The sequence below is a fragment of the Rhipicephalus sanguineus genome, chromosome 2, assembly GCF_013339695.2.
Source record: "Rhipicephalus sanguineus isolate Rsan-2018 chromosome 2, BIME_Rsan_1.4, whole genome shotgun sequence".
Classification (NCBI taxonomy): Eukaryota; Metazoa; Arthropoda; class Arachnida; order Ixodida; family Ixodidae; genus Rhipicephalus; species Rhipicephalus sanguineus.
The window spans coordinates 15,078,351-15,093,113 of record NC_051177.1 but is presented as its reverse complement, the minus strand read 5'-3'; the positions used below and the strand labels follow the sequence as shown (position 1 = coordinate 15,093,113).

At 46.1% G+C, this 14,763-nt stretch overlaps 1 protein-coding gene across 3 annotated transcripts in view; it reads right to left on the bottom strand.

The window, feature by feature from the left end:
- The window catches only part of LOC119382446 (protein nervous wreck), a 159,318-nt gene extending 149,906 nt beyond the window's left edge, over positions 1 to 9,412 (bottom strand). For all 3 annotated transcript variants that reach the window (XM_037650150.2, XM_037650151.2, XM_037650152.2), the window contains exons 1-3: positions 9,188 to 9,412; positions 8,539 to 8,636; positions 683 to 728 (exon numbers count right to left, since the gene is read on the bottom strand). In XM_037650150.2, the coding sequence (XP_037506078.1) occupies positions 683 to 728; positions 8,539 to 8,636; positions 9,188 to 9,208 (165 nt within the window). In that variant the 5' untranslated portion in view covers positions 9,209 to 9,412. The remainder of the gene's footprint in view (positions 1 to 682; positions 729 to 8,538; positions 8,637 to 9,187) is intronic.
- Between the last annotated feature and the right edge of the window lie 5,351 nt (positions 9,413 to 14,763).

The following is a 14,763-nucleotide window of genomic DNA, read 5'->3' as shown; positions in this document are numbered from 1 at the left end:
AACTATGACCTCCGATATCGCGCGCAATGTCGGAGTAAGCGCTAGTAAATGTCGAGCGTGACGCATTACTTCTTTTCACATCTCACAGACGGCGGCACCACCCCGCTCCGCCCCGCTTACCTACACCGCCAACAGAGAGCACCGTGCGAAAGGAAATGTGTGAAAGATATAAGGCGCGTTCGTGAAGTGTCCAGCATCTGCCAAGTTAGCTTAGCCGGTTAGGCATCGGGCGCTTACCGTCGCGGCCGCAAGGTCGTGGGTTCGATTCCCAGCGGCGGATCTTCTTCTTGGTTTTTTTTCTTTCTCACCCGTTGGCGTCCATATTATCAACGTCATATCCGTAACGGATGTACATGGTGGACCCCGGCATAAAATATTTTCGTGTTAAAAACTTTGAAATTTGTGACGTCACACTCGCATTCATGTGCGGCAATATCGGCGCACAATTTCATTTTTTCTTCTATTGTGAACCTATTAGCGTGAAAGTAATGCGATGACAGTAGATTTATCGGATCATAACTTATCAGTATAGATTGATCCACTGTATTGGTCCTTTAAGTGGCACGTCAATTTTTCTATGCTGCACTGAGGTGAAAACGGAGATGGAAGTGTGAACACGCTTGGAGGAGCATATCAAATCCACAGCCGGTCGCTGCAAGCGAAATGATGGAGTTCTACTTACATTTCCGTACTCCTTTTCCACAGTAGCCCGAATCTTCGTGAAGTTCCTGGAACACACACAAATATGTATAATGCTATAAGCATTTAATTTTTGTGCTTTCTGAAGCTATTATTTACTGAAGATGAGAGCTCTCAAAGCGTGAGGTACCACCCCGCCAATTTTGTTCGTGTTTCCGTTTTGGGTATATCAGCAAGTCCCGACAAGTGCAATATTGCCAGAAAAATGCAAGCGGTATTTATTTATTTTATTTATTTATTTTCGATACTGCCAGTCTCATACGAGACCAAAGCAGAAGGGCATCAGTTCTTGGATACACAATACAGTTTTCAGTTTCACGTTTATACAGCGGCATATTTGTCAGAACGTGTAAGAATGGTTGGAGGCAGAAATGCCTGTAGGGGTCTCGAGGCAAAATTCAATAAGTACATTCTGAAAAAATGGCGTTAATTGTATACAAACACTGAGCAATCAAATGTGTGGACACTTATGTATATTTTTTCTGTGTTTATTTTATAACATTAAATAATACGCATTTTTAAATTATATTTTCCCGCGCACAGCATGAAACGAGAATTACGTTTTCTTCGAATGCGCCGAGCATTCATGTTAATTTCTTTTAGAAAACGGTGGGACATTCACCATGCTCGTGCAAGCAATCAGCGGCGCAATTTGGAGGGCGATTCTAGATTTTGATTGCTATGCACTTGCCTAGATTGTTCTGTTTCCTTCGCTCACGTTACCGCAAAATTCAGGGCACCGCCCTCTCCTGAAAACTTTTGCCACAAAAATAAAAAAGAAAACCTAAAGAAAACATCTAATTATTGCGAGAAAAATCCTTAAAAAGTAAGAGTTCATGGTGGTTTGGAAACCTATTATCTGCCCGATTGTATCCGCACAGTAATTCCAGCCTGCAAGCCTGCACCACGTTAAATCATAATTAAAAAGCTTGGTAACTTGCAACAATCTTCGATTTTGCAATATTTCTTTTTAAAATTTTTGTTAAGCCTTCTCTTTTTCTGTGACTTCAATTATCAGAAAAACAGGAGGCATACCACTTCTCCATGTACTGCATGTCATACTTACACAAAGGTTTCGTACGTTTCTAAATAAAACGCGTAAAGATTCCACACATTAGCTGCGTAGTAGTTCTTAATGGTAGCAGGATTTCGAGGCGAAAGCCTTAACTGCCTCATCAAACGCGAACATCGAACGTCGGCAGAGTTGGCGTCAACACGAGTGATGTGAAATATCATCATTCCGTGATGACGGCACATGTCGCCAAAATTTGTGATGACGCCATGACGGCACTATGACGTCACGTAATGTGACGTCACAGGAGGACGTCATCACATGACATCGTCGCTTGGTCAGAAGGGGGCCGATCACGGAGGCAGTGTAAAACGAGGCGAGGTGCAGAAAGATTGCAGTACCTGCTATCCTGGAGGCAGTGAAAAACTACGCTAGGTGCAGGCAGCTTTCGGAGGGCGATGGGGAAGGATCAATACATCGACTTAGAAGAAAAAGGAGATGGCCTTCGAGTCGTCTTAGGCGAATGCGTAAGGCACCCTGCGAGTTTTGTTATGACTAGTATCCCTACCAGAGCCACCCCTCGCATAAAAGTTTTGCAGGAAGGAACTTACATATACGTACGTGGTGAAACAACGATTAGAACCCCCCTCACTCTCTTCTTTATTATCTCGAGTCTCAGCCTCACAACTCAGGCCCAAGTGGTGATGATGAGTATATAAAGATGAGAGGAGGAAGAGTGTGAATAATGCTCACTCCGCGCGCAGAAAGGAACGTAGAAAGGAAAGGAACATCGGCGCCCGTAGGATTGGCTGTTTTAAACTCTCACAGAATGCCTACTACCGGAACAGTTGCGAAGTGCCCACTACGCCATAAATCATCATTTTACAAAGTAGCGACGAACACACTACATGTCTGTAAGGCACACGCACCTGCACACGCTGTTGACGATGTGGCTCATAACGATGATCACTTACGCCTTAGCGCTTTATAATGGGTGGCCCTTTAATCCACCGACCCGTTGCGCAATTCATATGGTCTGACACATGGTGCGATTGTACGCTTCTGCCACACAATATTGCATGTGTTAACGCGACTCGTCGCACCACATGACGCCTGTCTAGGTTGTGTTTTTTTTTTTACTTTTTTTCTTTTTACAAAGCAATTTCAAGCACTGGTATAGCTCTGTGGCAGAACACCTGACTGCGACGCAGAATGCCTGGTTTCGATTCGGGCTCGAACCGTTGATTCGGGCTCGAACCCTTGACCCATTACATTGATCGTGATTTTTTGCTCATAACATATTCCGCCAGCATCGGAATTTCTGCGACTCGGGCTCTCTAACACTATCGCGTTAATAGAAAACGCATACTTGAATGGAATGTATGAAACAATGCCTAATGCAAACCAAAAGTCACCGCCGAGGCCATCTGAAAGGGGATGCCAGTAAAGATATCCCGGGCCGCAACGCGTGCTCTATATATGTTTCGGCGGCGCAATAGCTTTCAGCGCTTCTTTCACGAAAAGTGTTGTTCGCCATCTCAAATGAAGTGTCATTATTCTCGTTGTTGCAATGCCATCTGTTGCCATCATCGTAGCCCACGTCGCGCCTCCGTCGTGAGCTTCCCCTTGAGTATAGTAAGGCATTGTTTCTTTAGCGGACACACGGCCTTCAGCGACGTATGAGCGATTTCTAGCAGCGCGCGGATGGTTTCGCGGCCACGCTCCTTCTTGCTGCAGCCCACACGTGTTCACTCCACTGTGCAAGCAGGACCCAGTGCAGCGATGACCATATCGATTACCCTCTCCCCTGCCAGCCATTGGGCACGCCAGCGACCACGCGAGCAACGCCCTGCCAACCCTTAGTGCCGAGAGATACGTGCCTTCGTGACGACACGCGGACAGCTATGTGCTGCCATTGCTGTCCGCTATTTCTGAGCTAGAGCTTAACGCTGCACACAATGCTCAACCTTCCTATCGTGTGTTATGCGACAATGCGATCAGATGTACAGCTTCTGTGCCGGCGGCGTGTGTACACGATTATTCTGACACGAAGCACCGGTCCTTTTACAGCAGAGCTGTTATGGTCGAGGTTTGCCGTGTGTCGTAGATAGAAAATTATCATCATCATGAACCTGTGCGCGCTCAATCACCGCCCAAGCATTCGGTACAGGTGGTTAACAAAAGAAGCTGAAACGTGCGGCCCCTATTTGGTGTTTGGTGTTCCCTCATTTTAATGCGAGACCAGTCAACAGCTCGTTTCGCAATAATTCCGGCGTCGGCATCGTTGGTTGTGAGCGAAAAATCAGCGTTGTCCGTGAGCGAGAAACTTTCGAGACAAATGCAAATAAATAAAATAATAAAATTATTCAGTTCGAGTGAGAATTGAACAAAGGCCTTCTGCGTGGCAAGCAGGTGTCCTACCGCACCGCCACACTAGTGCTTGATATTGGTGTGTAAAAAAACCTATTCACGAATGTGATGCAGTGCGAGGAGTCTCATCTAATATTGCGTGGCAGCAGCGTAAAATTTCACCAGCTGTCAAAACATATAATTTGCGCAGCGAGTGGCTGGTTTAAAGACCTACCCATGACAAACAACGCTCAGGCATAACTAATCATCCGCAAAAGCATCAACAAATTGGGCAGATGCGCAGGTTCATTTCCTTGCAACACAGCTGAGGTGTCCACCCAGAAGCGAAGCCATAATAATAATATCTGGGGTTTAACGTCCCAAAACCACGATACGATTATGAGAGACGCCGTAGTGGAGGGCTCCGGAAATTTCGACCACCAGGGCTTCTTTAACGTGCATCTAAGTCTAAGTACACGGGCCTCAAACATTTTCGACTCCATCGAAAATGCAGCCGCCGCGGCCGGGATTCGATCCCGCGACCTTCGGGTCAGCAGTCGAGCGCCATAACCACTAGAGCACCGTGGCGGGGTCAGAAGCGAAGCCAGGCTAGCGATTGAGAAGGCGATGCGAACGGTTACGCTCTCTCGTTCTACTCTTCAAGGCGAAGCTCAAGAGTGCCCCAAATTTTTAGTGGACCAATCTGGTGAGTAGGGGGATTTGGCCAATTTCTGTGGCACATACGTGCTATAGGAGCTTACCAGCAAAGCTGCTGTGGTCGAGGTTTGCTGTGTTTCGTTCATGGAAAATTATCATCCTCATGAACCGGCACACATCCAATCACCGCCCAAGCATTCTGTACAGATGATTAACAAGAAAAGCTGAAGAGTGCCCAGCAGCTGTGCTGTGGCCAGCCTTGCGCGACTTAGTGCAAGCTGCGCTATTTTTTTTCTGCGTAATAATACAGAGACACTCGCTGATCACAATTAGCACTGCCTTGGTTCTCAAGTTAAGATGTATGAGACATGCTCCATATTTCGAAAGATAAACGACACGGCCTGCATAAACTCGGCCAATGCAGCGAAAGGCTTCCCAAGACTACGATTTCATTGCTAATGCAACAAAGGGCTTAAGTGTTGCACGTTTATAGCTATCTTTGACCCGAAAAACAAGGGATAAGCTTGCACCTTGCCCTGTTTCGTCTCCATCGTTCGCTTTTACGCGTGTAAAACGGCGATCACCAGACCAGAAGTCTTGATCATACAGAACATGTCTTTCAAACACTGAAGAACATGGGGCGCAGCCAGATTCAGGATTTCATTCTCAACCCCCTATGTGCATATTTGTGGGGGGCGTCAAGACCACCGGACCTTAGCTACACCGATGATGAGGAATAGTTACACAATACAGTCGCGAAGCCGCATCGGCGTTCGTGAACAAATGAACCAGAATTTGCAGAGCGATTCACCTGCGAACGCGAGGCAGCCATTTCCAATGGCAACCTGCTAAAACTGTCTAATGACGTACGGACGACCTTACTCGCAGTATACCCGCTGTTCTCATCGCTGTCACGTCCAAGTTTTGCAGCGTTCACCATCGAATCTGCGTTCGTTAATCCCGTACGCTGCTGCAGTTATCGCCAAGGTCCAACTCAAATCTTTGTAGTAAAAGGAATGTCCTCTGCTTTAGCAGCATATCCACCGCAATGAGCTCGTGGTTGCTGTGCTTGGTCAAAGTACAGCTCACTGTAGTCGAACGGATCACGGCCCGTTCGCCCGCGTCCCCTGCTAATAAACCTCTCAGCATCTCTGTGACACCACTGCGAAGTGTAAGGTTCAGCTCCGCTAAAAAGACTTTTAGCGGAGCTGAAGAAATTGCAATATTTCTTGCTACCGTATCTCTTCATTTTTATGGAGCTTACCAGAATTTGCCCCCAGCGTTGAATCGAATCGGACGAAACCACAACAACAAATAACTCACATAAAAAGAAGGTAATGGTTCAAGTTCAGAGTTGTATAGGATAATATGATATTAGGACATAAGTTTAGTTAAGATAAGGGCCAAAGGCAATCGGGATAATTAATTAAAATTAATTGAATGAGTTCATTGTAAGAGCAGACGGTTTTCTTTTGAACAACCGGGATTGTTGCGGCACAGACCTCAACCATGCGCTTCTTTGTGGGTGGCCTCTGCGATCCGCTTTGGCTTAACGACACCGCGCGCCGCAGTTGACTGCAAAGGCCACGAAGAGTTACGCTGAGCTCAACTCGCGAGTGCGCTTAAGTTGGTTGAACGTTTTCATTGAAAGAGCCGACTGTTTACATGTGCCATCAAGATAACACATACCTACTACAGAACTGCTTTGTTTCACTGTGAGAGAGAAACAACATTTATTGAAAAAAGAAAAATGTAAAAGCTACCCAAGTGAACTAGACGTTTACCGAACGCTGACGCCATTAAAGACACTTAATTAAAAGATTAAGCTCGCATAAATCATTGTTTTGGCGTTGGCGCCTATGTAACGTTTTCTGAAACGTAACTTCACGAAAATTAGGGAGCAGCTGTATTTTACACATGTCCGCAGTATACTTGAGTATGCGTGCGTCTGCTGGGACCCATATACTAAGGAACTTGTAGATAAACTTGAAAAAGTGCAGAATAGAGCAGTTCGATTTGTCCTTGGAATTATGACAGGATGCTTAGTATGACACAGAGGAAGAAAACATTAAATTGACATCTTCTTGAAACCGTCGTCGAAGCCTCAGATTAAAATTCCTTCATAGCATTTATCATTCGAGAAGCGGGATCATCAGGCAATTGTATTTTCAACCACCCAACCATGTTTCTCAAAGACAAGATCACCACTTAAAAGTACGTGAGATTCCTTTTAGGGGTGACGCTTTTCGCTACTCTTTCTTTGTTCGCACTATAAGAGAGTGGAACACTCTGCCACCGCAAATTGTGTGTATTTGTTCAAATGATGATTTTTTCCGTGCTTTATGACTATATTTTTGTGTGCTCGATCATATGTCCTGTACCCTCCCTGCTGTAATGCCTTATGGCGAAGCAGGTACTTAATAAATAAATAAATAAATAAATAAATAAATAAATAAATAAATAAATAAATAAATAAATAAATAAATGTTCCCACTACGCTGGTTCTTCTCGTGATAGATAGATAGATAGATAGATAGATAGATAGATAGATAGATAGATAGATAGATAGATAGATAGATAGATAGATAGATAGATAGATAGATAGATAGATAGATAGATAGATAGATAGATAGATAGATAGATAGATAGATAGATAGATAGATAGATAGATAGATACGGTCAGAGCACTGCTGGTTCGCTAAGAAATGCTTCGCATTTAGATGGTCGAGATATAAACGATCACAAAACGCTAAACCCCCGTCCATTTGCTTCACCAAGATATATTTTACAAATATAATGGGAGAAACTTCTCCAAACAAATTCGGCTGTTTATATAGTGGTGTTTGAAATGGCAGTGCCATTGCAGATGGTTCGATAAACCTTTAGTGGATATATCCGGCTCCTTTCAAGGCAAACACGCATATTTACCAAAGGCCTTTCATCTGTCTTTCTATGAATAAAGCCTTTTCGACAAACACAAGGTATGGCAAAAAAAAAAGGGTGCAAAATGTGGAGTTTTGTACGGAATATATCAGCGAAACAACACAGACGACATATCAACACCCCGCTGCTTTGCATGCTGAGAAAAGGAATGGCGGCATCAAAACTGCCATTTGAAATTTCAGGTGCTGAGAGCGTATTTTTGTTCAGCACCAGTCCTTGCATTTGGCATGCGACCGAAAGGAAAGCCAAGGAGCTGTTTTGCAGCTTCATTACCTAAAGGAGAATCCGGCTACGACGAGAACAAGATATTCTGAATCCAAGCAAGCACTAGCTTCAACCTCGCGGTTTTTAGCAGCAATTTGTGGCTCACGTCGTTGTCTTTTCTACATTGGACTCGGAATAAGATTGGAATCATACTCAAGCCATGATTAGTTTGAGTGGTTGATAGTACGGCTTCACGCGACTGACGTGTACTATTTCTCTTCCACGAGGGCGCAGATATGTGGGCGGTATCGTACCTCCTACTTGACCAAGGGCGTGTTCGCGGAGGTACACCCTGGCACGTGCCGAACTTTCCACGGCATGGAGGATGACGAAGCTATAATTGCAGGACATCTGACATAAGCGGCGTGTACTTGTATCGGCCATGATATTATCCCGACTGCTTCTCAATGATGACGTGATCATTTTTGCTGGGAAAATTGGGCGCACGCAGTGTCTCTGCCTGAACAAAGGGAATGTTACCGCTGCCTTCGTGCGGCTTTTTCCTGTTTTCAACAATGCAGTTGAAGAAAAAAGAATGCTATAAGACTATACGTGAATGCTGCACTAAACGTTAGGCGCTCTAAAAATGGCCAAACTGCGCAGATTTCTCTCACCTGAGGTCCTCGAGCAATTCGACGTCTTGTTGGTGTTTTGTTTGCAGTTTTGTAATCTGCTCATTATGGATGTTCTTCAGCTGTGTGTGGGCCTTCACCTGAAATTGAAAATGCAATTTTCCTTATGAGAATTACTTAGAGCGTACCAATTGCATCACGCGGCTACGTTATCGTAATTCGGTTGACAAACGTAATGCGATTTCCTAAGGTGGCTCATTCGTTAATGCGCTATGATTTCTTCATTCCAACGAGAAAGCAAATAGTTGCGAAAAGGAAGTCCGATCGTTTCGTTCGTTCTATTATATACGACTAGACAACACAGAGTGCAAATAGGCAAACAGTACGCACGGCGAGCAGCTATCTCAGCCTGAAAAAAAGAAAAAACTCCGAGCAAATCTCAGATATGACCCTACGCTATTTAAATCACCATGCAGCGCAGAGTTTATTTCAAGCATGGAAGGAAAGTAAGGGCGGCGAACCGCGCCTTGGGGCGATCGAAACTGCACCTCCCTTCCCCGTTTCGGGATTACGCCCAGCTTGGGGTGCAGACGAGTGGAACAGCGTGGGGAACACTGAGGCACATTGAGAGCGGAACTGCGACAGCCACTGGGAAACACTACGACGGCAGTGATGGCTCGAGGCTATCCACCTTTCGCGGCGGTGGTTGCATCTCAAAAGTTGCACTGCGGTGGCGGCCACACGGCGTGCGAAGCCCACTTCAACCGCGGCAGCTGCTGTGACAAGTGCGGCCGCGTCGGATGACCGTCAGCCGGTTCCGTCCACCGCGCCGCAGGGCATCAGCTCCCGATGCTGCACCCCCGGGAGCTTGGCGAAATACCGGTGGCGAGCCTAGACCGTTGCCGCGGCGGGGTTGCCAGCGGTGGGCGCCATTTGCGCACGGTTCCCCCGCGAGAAGAGGGAATTTCGGTTGGGGGGGGGGGGGGGGCGGGGGTGAGGACGGATGGAAAACCGAGAGGAAGGACACTTCCCATTCCCCATTTGCGCTGCGACGGGTGCTTCGCCGGGGCTTCGCGGCACAAATTGCAGAGGGCGCGCGATGCCTGTGCGTGTGGCGGCCTCCTGCGGTTGGGTACCACACTACAATCAGATTGGGTCAAGGGGCGCGAAACTGAAGCGCGGTGCGTGGAATATTCACTCAGGCAGCGCGAAAATTAAAAATTTCAGATGCTCTTCGAGGGATTCTGACTTTGCGAATCCCATTCGCTTCAAATGTTTTCATTCAAGCTTGTCACGTGAATGTTTTCTTTTTCTGATATTCAATGGCTCACAATACTGCCAGAGCCTCACGAGCAGAGAACGACGGAAATACACGCGTTTCGTATGATTGCGATGCAGGGACCCTGCTGACACGTCGAATAGACGAGTTGTGTCGCTGAGTATATGAAAGAAAATACAATCTTGCCCACTTTACATGTGCAACATATTATGTAGACAATGGAAAGTTTAAAAGGTTGACCATGTACAAAGAACTGGAAAAGCAGTCAGCGACAAGGGAGTTGCGAAATATTTTATGAGGAAGAAGTGAACACAACCGAACTTAAAAGCAGCTTCTTCAATGCGTAAAGAGAAAATAAATGTTTCCATTGGCGTTATTTGACAAAATTTTTCTAATTACCATTCAATGACACCATGACGTACAGGTGCGCGTATAATTTGATGGCATCGTATATTTCCTGCTTCAAATTTTGTACACCTGCATCGTAAATTTTTACAGTAGTATTTTAATGATGTTGAATGACGGCTTAATGGACTACATACGTCTCTAATGTTCGTCAGAAGTGCACTCGCTGTGTATCTTTTTGTTTTGTTAGTGCTTCATTTCTGTATTTCCCTAATATTCCGTAAAAAATGACAGTCCACAAGCTGAACCACTAAAACATACTGGCGGAACATCAGAATATTTTATTCATGCTAATAAACGGTTGTATAACTAAAGGATATGTGATCGTCGTCGTATCACCGCAGGCACTGCTGACAGAAAAAATAAAATAGCTTATGGAATAACTGTTACCATTTAAGCTCTTTCATATTTCTCTGCTCTTACGATGCACTTGTTCGTCCTCATACTGTTTACTCTAACACTGAATCACGGCAAAACACATATGACGGTCACGTAACGTCATTCCAAGTAATTCATAATTGAGCCATTCGTTTATTAACGTTTTTAGCGGGAATCAACTATTATATGCACATAATGTTTTGTCCGACAGAAGGTGTGTTGCTTGAGTTGGCGTAGATCGCTAAGCGGATATTTGTGATGGTGGGCAACTTGAGGAAACCCTTACTCGTAAGCGATGGTAGCATTGCAGGTTGCATGAGGCCAACAGACAAGAGCGTTGCCTTATGTAAATGAACCGTGCATTTGCGTCGCGTTAAAACCGACGTTGCAGCGGCGTTGAAAATCTGTGTTACATTTACGTGACCGCAAACATTTCTACAAATATTGCTACCAATTTATCTTCATGTATTCAGATTCGCCGCGTTACACATAAACAGAGCGAATGTACAAGACACAAAATAATTTTATTAATTTCGATAAGCACACAAACACAGCAATTAGGATCCGCCGGACCACTGTGAGTTCGCTTGGCTGATAAGTCAGTTGGGATGGACAGCTACGCTTACACACTAAAAACTTACTTTTAGCGCTATACGTACGTCAATATTTTAGAAAGGCCGAAATGCAACTAAACCCACATAGTTAATTTCCGCGAGATCGAAGCAAGTTTATTCGATCTGTTTACAGACAAAATTATGACTGATACGCAATATTTCTTACTACATTTCACTTTCGCTAGTTTAATTGTTTTAGCACAGCTTATCATCGAGTGCGTTGACCGCAATTGGGAAGCTTCTCAAATATTCACAAAAGTGCCACTCAATTCGACGTCACTGTTTCCCGGGTGCTTAAACTTACTCTCTGAGCATCGTCCCATCGCCTGCCAAATTTCATATTATTAGTAGTAATGAATATATATGGCCCTTTATATGGCTGTAAGCACAAACTAACGTTCCTATAATCTTTGGTAACGGCTCACATACGCAAACGTTTATTCGCCATAACGTGTTTTGATCAATTCAATCAGGAGCCTGCCACCACTTCTGAAAGACAGTGGCAGATCGTCGTGGTCGACTTGTACCACTATGGAGAAGAAGCCGAGGCATGGCGTCCCAGGATAAGTGAGAACTCCTCGGAAGCCAAACATGTCTTCGGACGTGTAACGTTCATAGTGAAAGTCCTTTCTTGAATCGGGGTCGCGAACCCTGAGCACATAGCACTGGTCAACTCTAGGTTTCGCGGAAATGAGTATCTCCACGTACACGCAGATTGACGATGGTAGGGGGTCTACCACGAAGCGTATGAGACCTCTGCAGACAACATCAATAATGGGACCGCTGAAAACTCTAAAGTCTCGAAAACACGTCTTCCCAGAGCTGAGTTTCAAGCATTTGTCAAGCTCCCAGCAGAACGGATGGCCGTAGTCAAGAAAGTGACAGCTGTTGTTTAGCGTCTGTCTGAGATATGCCAACGTAGTCTGTTCCAAGTATGCTTCCCTGCGTTTGCACAACTGGTACCAGTCCATGATGTCGTTTAGTCGTCTCTTATACGTCTCAAGCTCGGAGTCACTCAGCTGTTGCCCTACCGATTGACTAGGCAACGAGGTTGTCCTTTTGTATTGCGTGCCTCCATACGTTGGCCACGGCGCGCTGCTTGCTGCCGGTGCTTCCATAAACGCCAAAGTCTTTGGAGGTGACGCCTCGTTGTTCAGAAATATTTCACCACCGGGTGAACTTTGGACCACGATGTTAATCTCTTCCTCAACTTTAGTGGTGTTCCTTGCCTCGCTTGCATCCGATGACCTCGATGGATCGCTTGACCGTGGCGTGCTTGAAGCTGTGGTCTCTTGAGTGCTTGAATTCTCAGCAAAGGCGTCAACTCCGACCTTAAGAGCTGTAGTGGAAGCGCCACCGGGGTCACAGTGCATGTTCATAGATTGCTGAGGCTGTTGAATCTGAGTCTGCATCATCAGTGGCGGTTTATTCATGGGTAGCGTTTGCCTAGAACGCTTCTGCTCGCACTGGAGATCCTTGACGACTTCGCGCATTTTAGCGTTCGCCTTGTGTAGGTTCCTCTGGTCACTCCTCAGTTTTTCGTTGTCAACCTCGAGCGCCGCTACTCTGTCGTATAGCTTGGTGAGTTGCACGACGAGCGTACCCATCTGCACCGAGGTCTCGGCGTCCTTCTTCTGGGGTTCTACTGCGCTGGGATGCTGTAGGTTACGAATGGGATTTGTGTCGCTCGATGACGAGGACGGTTCACTTGGAATGTCCTCCTGGCCTTCCTCGTCATCGTCGGAGATCTCCCTTATTATTATTGAACTGCCTATGCTACTATAGTTCTGTTGACCAGACCCGGCGATATGGTTTAAGGGGTCGAGCACGCCGCTGCCAGGAGTTCGAGAGTTCATTTGAACGACCGCTACTAAAGCCCTTCTTGGGAGCCCCTCTCCGTCTTCAGGAACGTTCTGGTGCCTTATTGCCTGTCTCATTGCATCGAACAGTGGTAGCTGTGTGAATTCGTTCGGGAAAACGGGATCTGGAAAACTGTTTGGAAACTGAGGGAAAGCTGGCGCCATCGGGTCGCAGCCAGTGTAGAGCTGAGGCGTGGCTTGTGTTCGCCAAGGATCTGGCATCTGTAATATTCGTTGCGCCTGTGAAGCCCCTTGTAATTGAATTTGGTACATACCTGTCGGTTGCTGCTGCTCTTGAACTTGCTGGATCAGTGCTTCCGGCGGCCGTGCGCTTACCAGCTCTTCCAGCTTGCTTTGCAGTCTCGCCAGACAGTTCTCCAGATACCTCACTCGTTCCTCCATGTTCTGCTGTTTGGCATTCAGTCTTCTCAGCTTCTCGGGCGTTGTGCGATTCAGTTTTTCTTCTCTTTCTATGCTTTTCTTCATGACGCGGCTCTTACCGGGAACGTCGTCAACATCGACAGTGAGATTTGTTCTTCCTGCCGCTGCAGGCAGCGATACCCTCGTGATCCGCTTGTAGAACTCCGGAGGCTTTCTGCCAGTTGTTCGGTAGCAAAGCTCCGCGTTCGCGTCGACCCTCTCCAAACGCTCTGGACAACGGCACAACAACTCGCACCCGAAACACACCACGCATATGTTGTGCTGCCCGTCTTCGTAGCACATCATGATGCACACCTGACAGTGAACTAGTTCCTTCGAAGATCGGACCATGCAGTCAATGCAGATAACATGCTCGCAATGCACGGCCTTCCAACCATCGTAGACGATCCGGGCGCAACAGTTACATTGCAGCCTCTGCTCTGCCTGCTGTTGGTCCAGCGACCGCCGGATTCGCTGCACTTTTTGCGGTGAAGGTTCGCGTACACGCGCAGCGAACACTTTTTTGGCGCTGGCTCGGAACTCCTGGTAAGCCGGCATCTCAACAGGCTCTTTTCGACTCACTCGGCTGGCGTCATTGTCGGTGCTGTTTCCTTGGGCCATCTGGCTCCATGTGCCTTGCGGGATCCGACTCATGATGGAACAATTTAACAACGTTAACAATTTAAACTGTGACTTTACCCGGCGGTTTACTGCAGATCTAATCAAAGGTGGCCAAGGGTGCCATGATGTTGAAACGTTGCTCTGATGCCGATGACAACTCGATGTAGTCCGAGGAACAGGCCCCCGTAATGTCGCGTTGATCCATCATCATGTGAAAACTTCCAGAAAAGCACAGGGAGAAATTTTCTGATTAAGGCAAGCAGGTCGGGCTGAAATTTTTCGCTTTCACTACTGCACTACATTAAATATCACGTCAGGAAAAACAAACAGAAAAATAATGATGTTGACAGCGAGGAAGACGAAAAGGCAGCATGAAGAATACGCAGCCGCCAGATAGTAGAACTTGTTTTTATTTCGTCCCTCCGTTTCCCTGTCTTTGGCATGCGGACGACTCCAATACGTATTATTTTATCGATGAGCAGTGTTTTGCATAACCTATATATATATATATATATATATATATATATATATATATATATATATATATATATATATATATATATATATATGTGTGTGTGTGTGTGTGTGTGTGTGTGACGTAAGCAGGCATGCAGGGATGGCTGGTAGAAGCAGACGATGAAGAAATGCGCGTGCAATGGAATAAAACTATCACGCTGGTCTGGCGATCTCT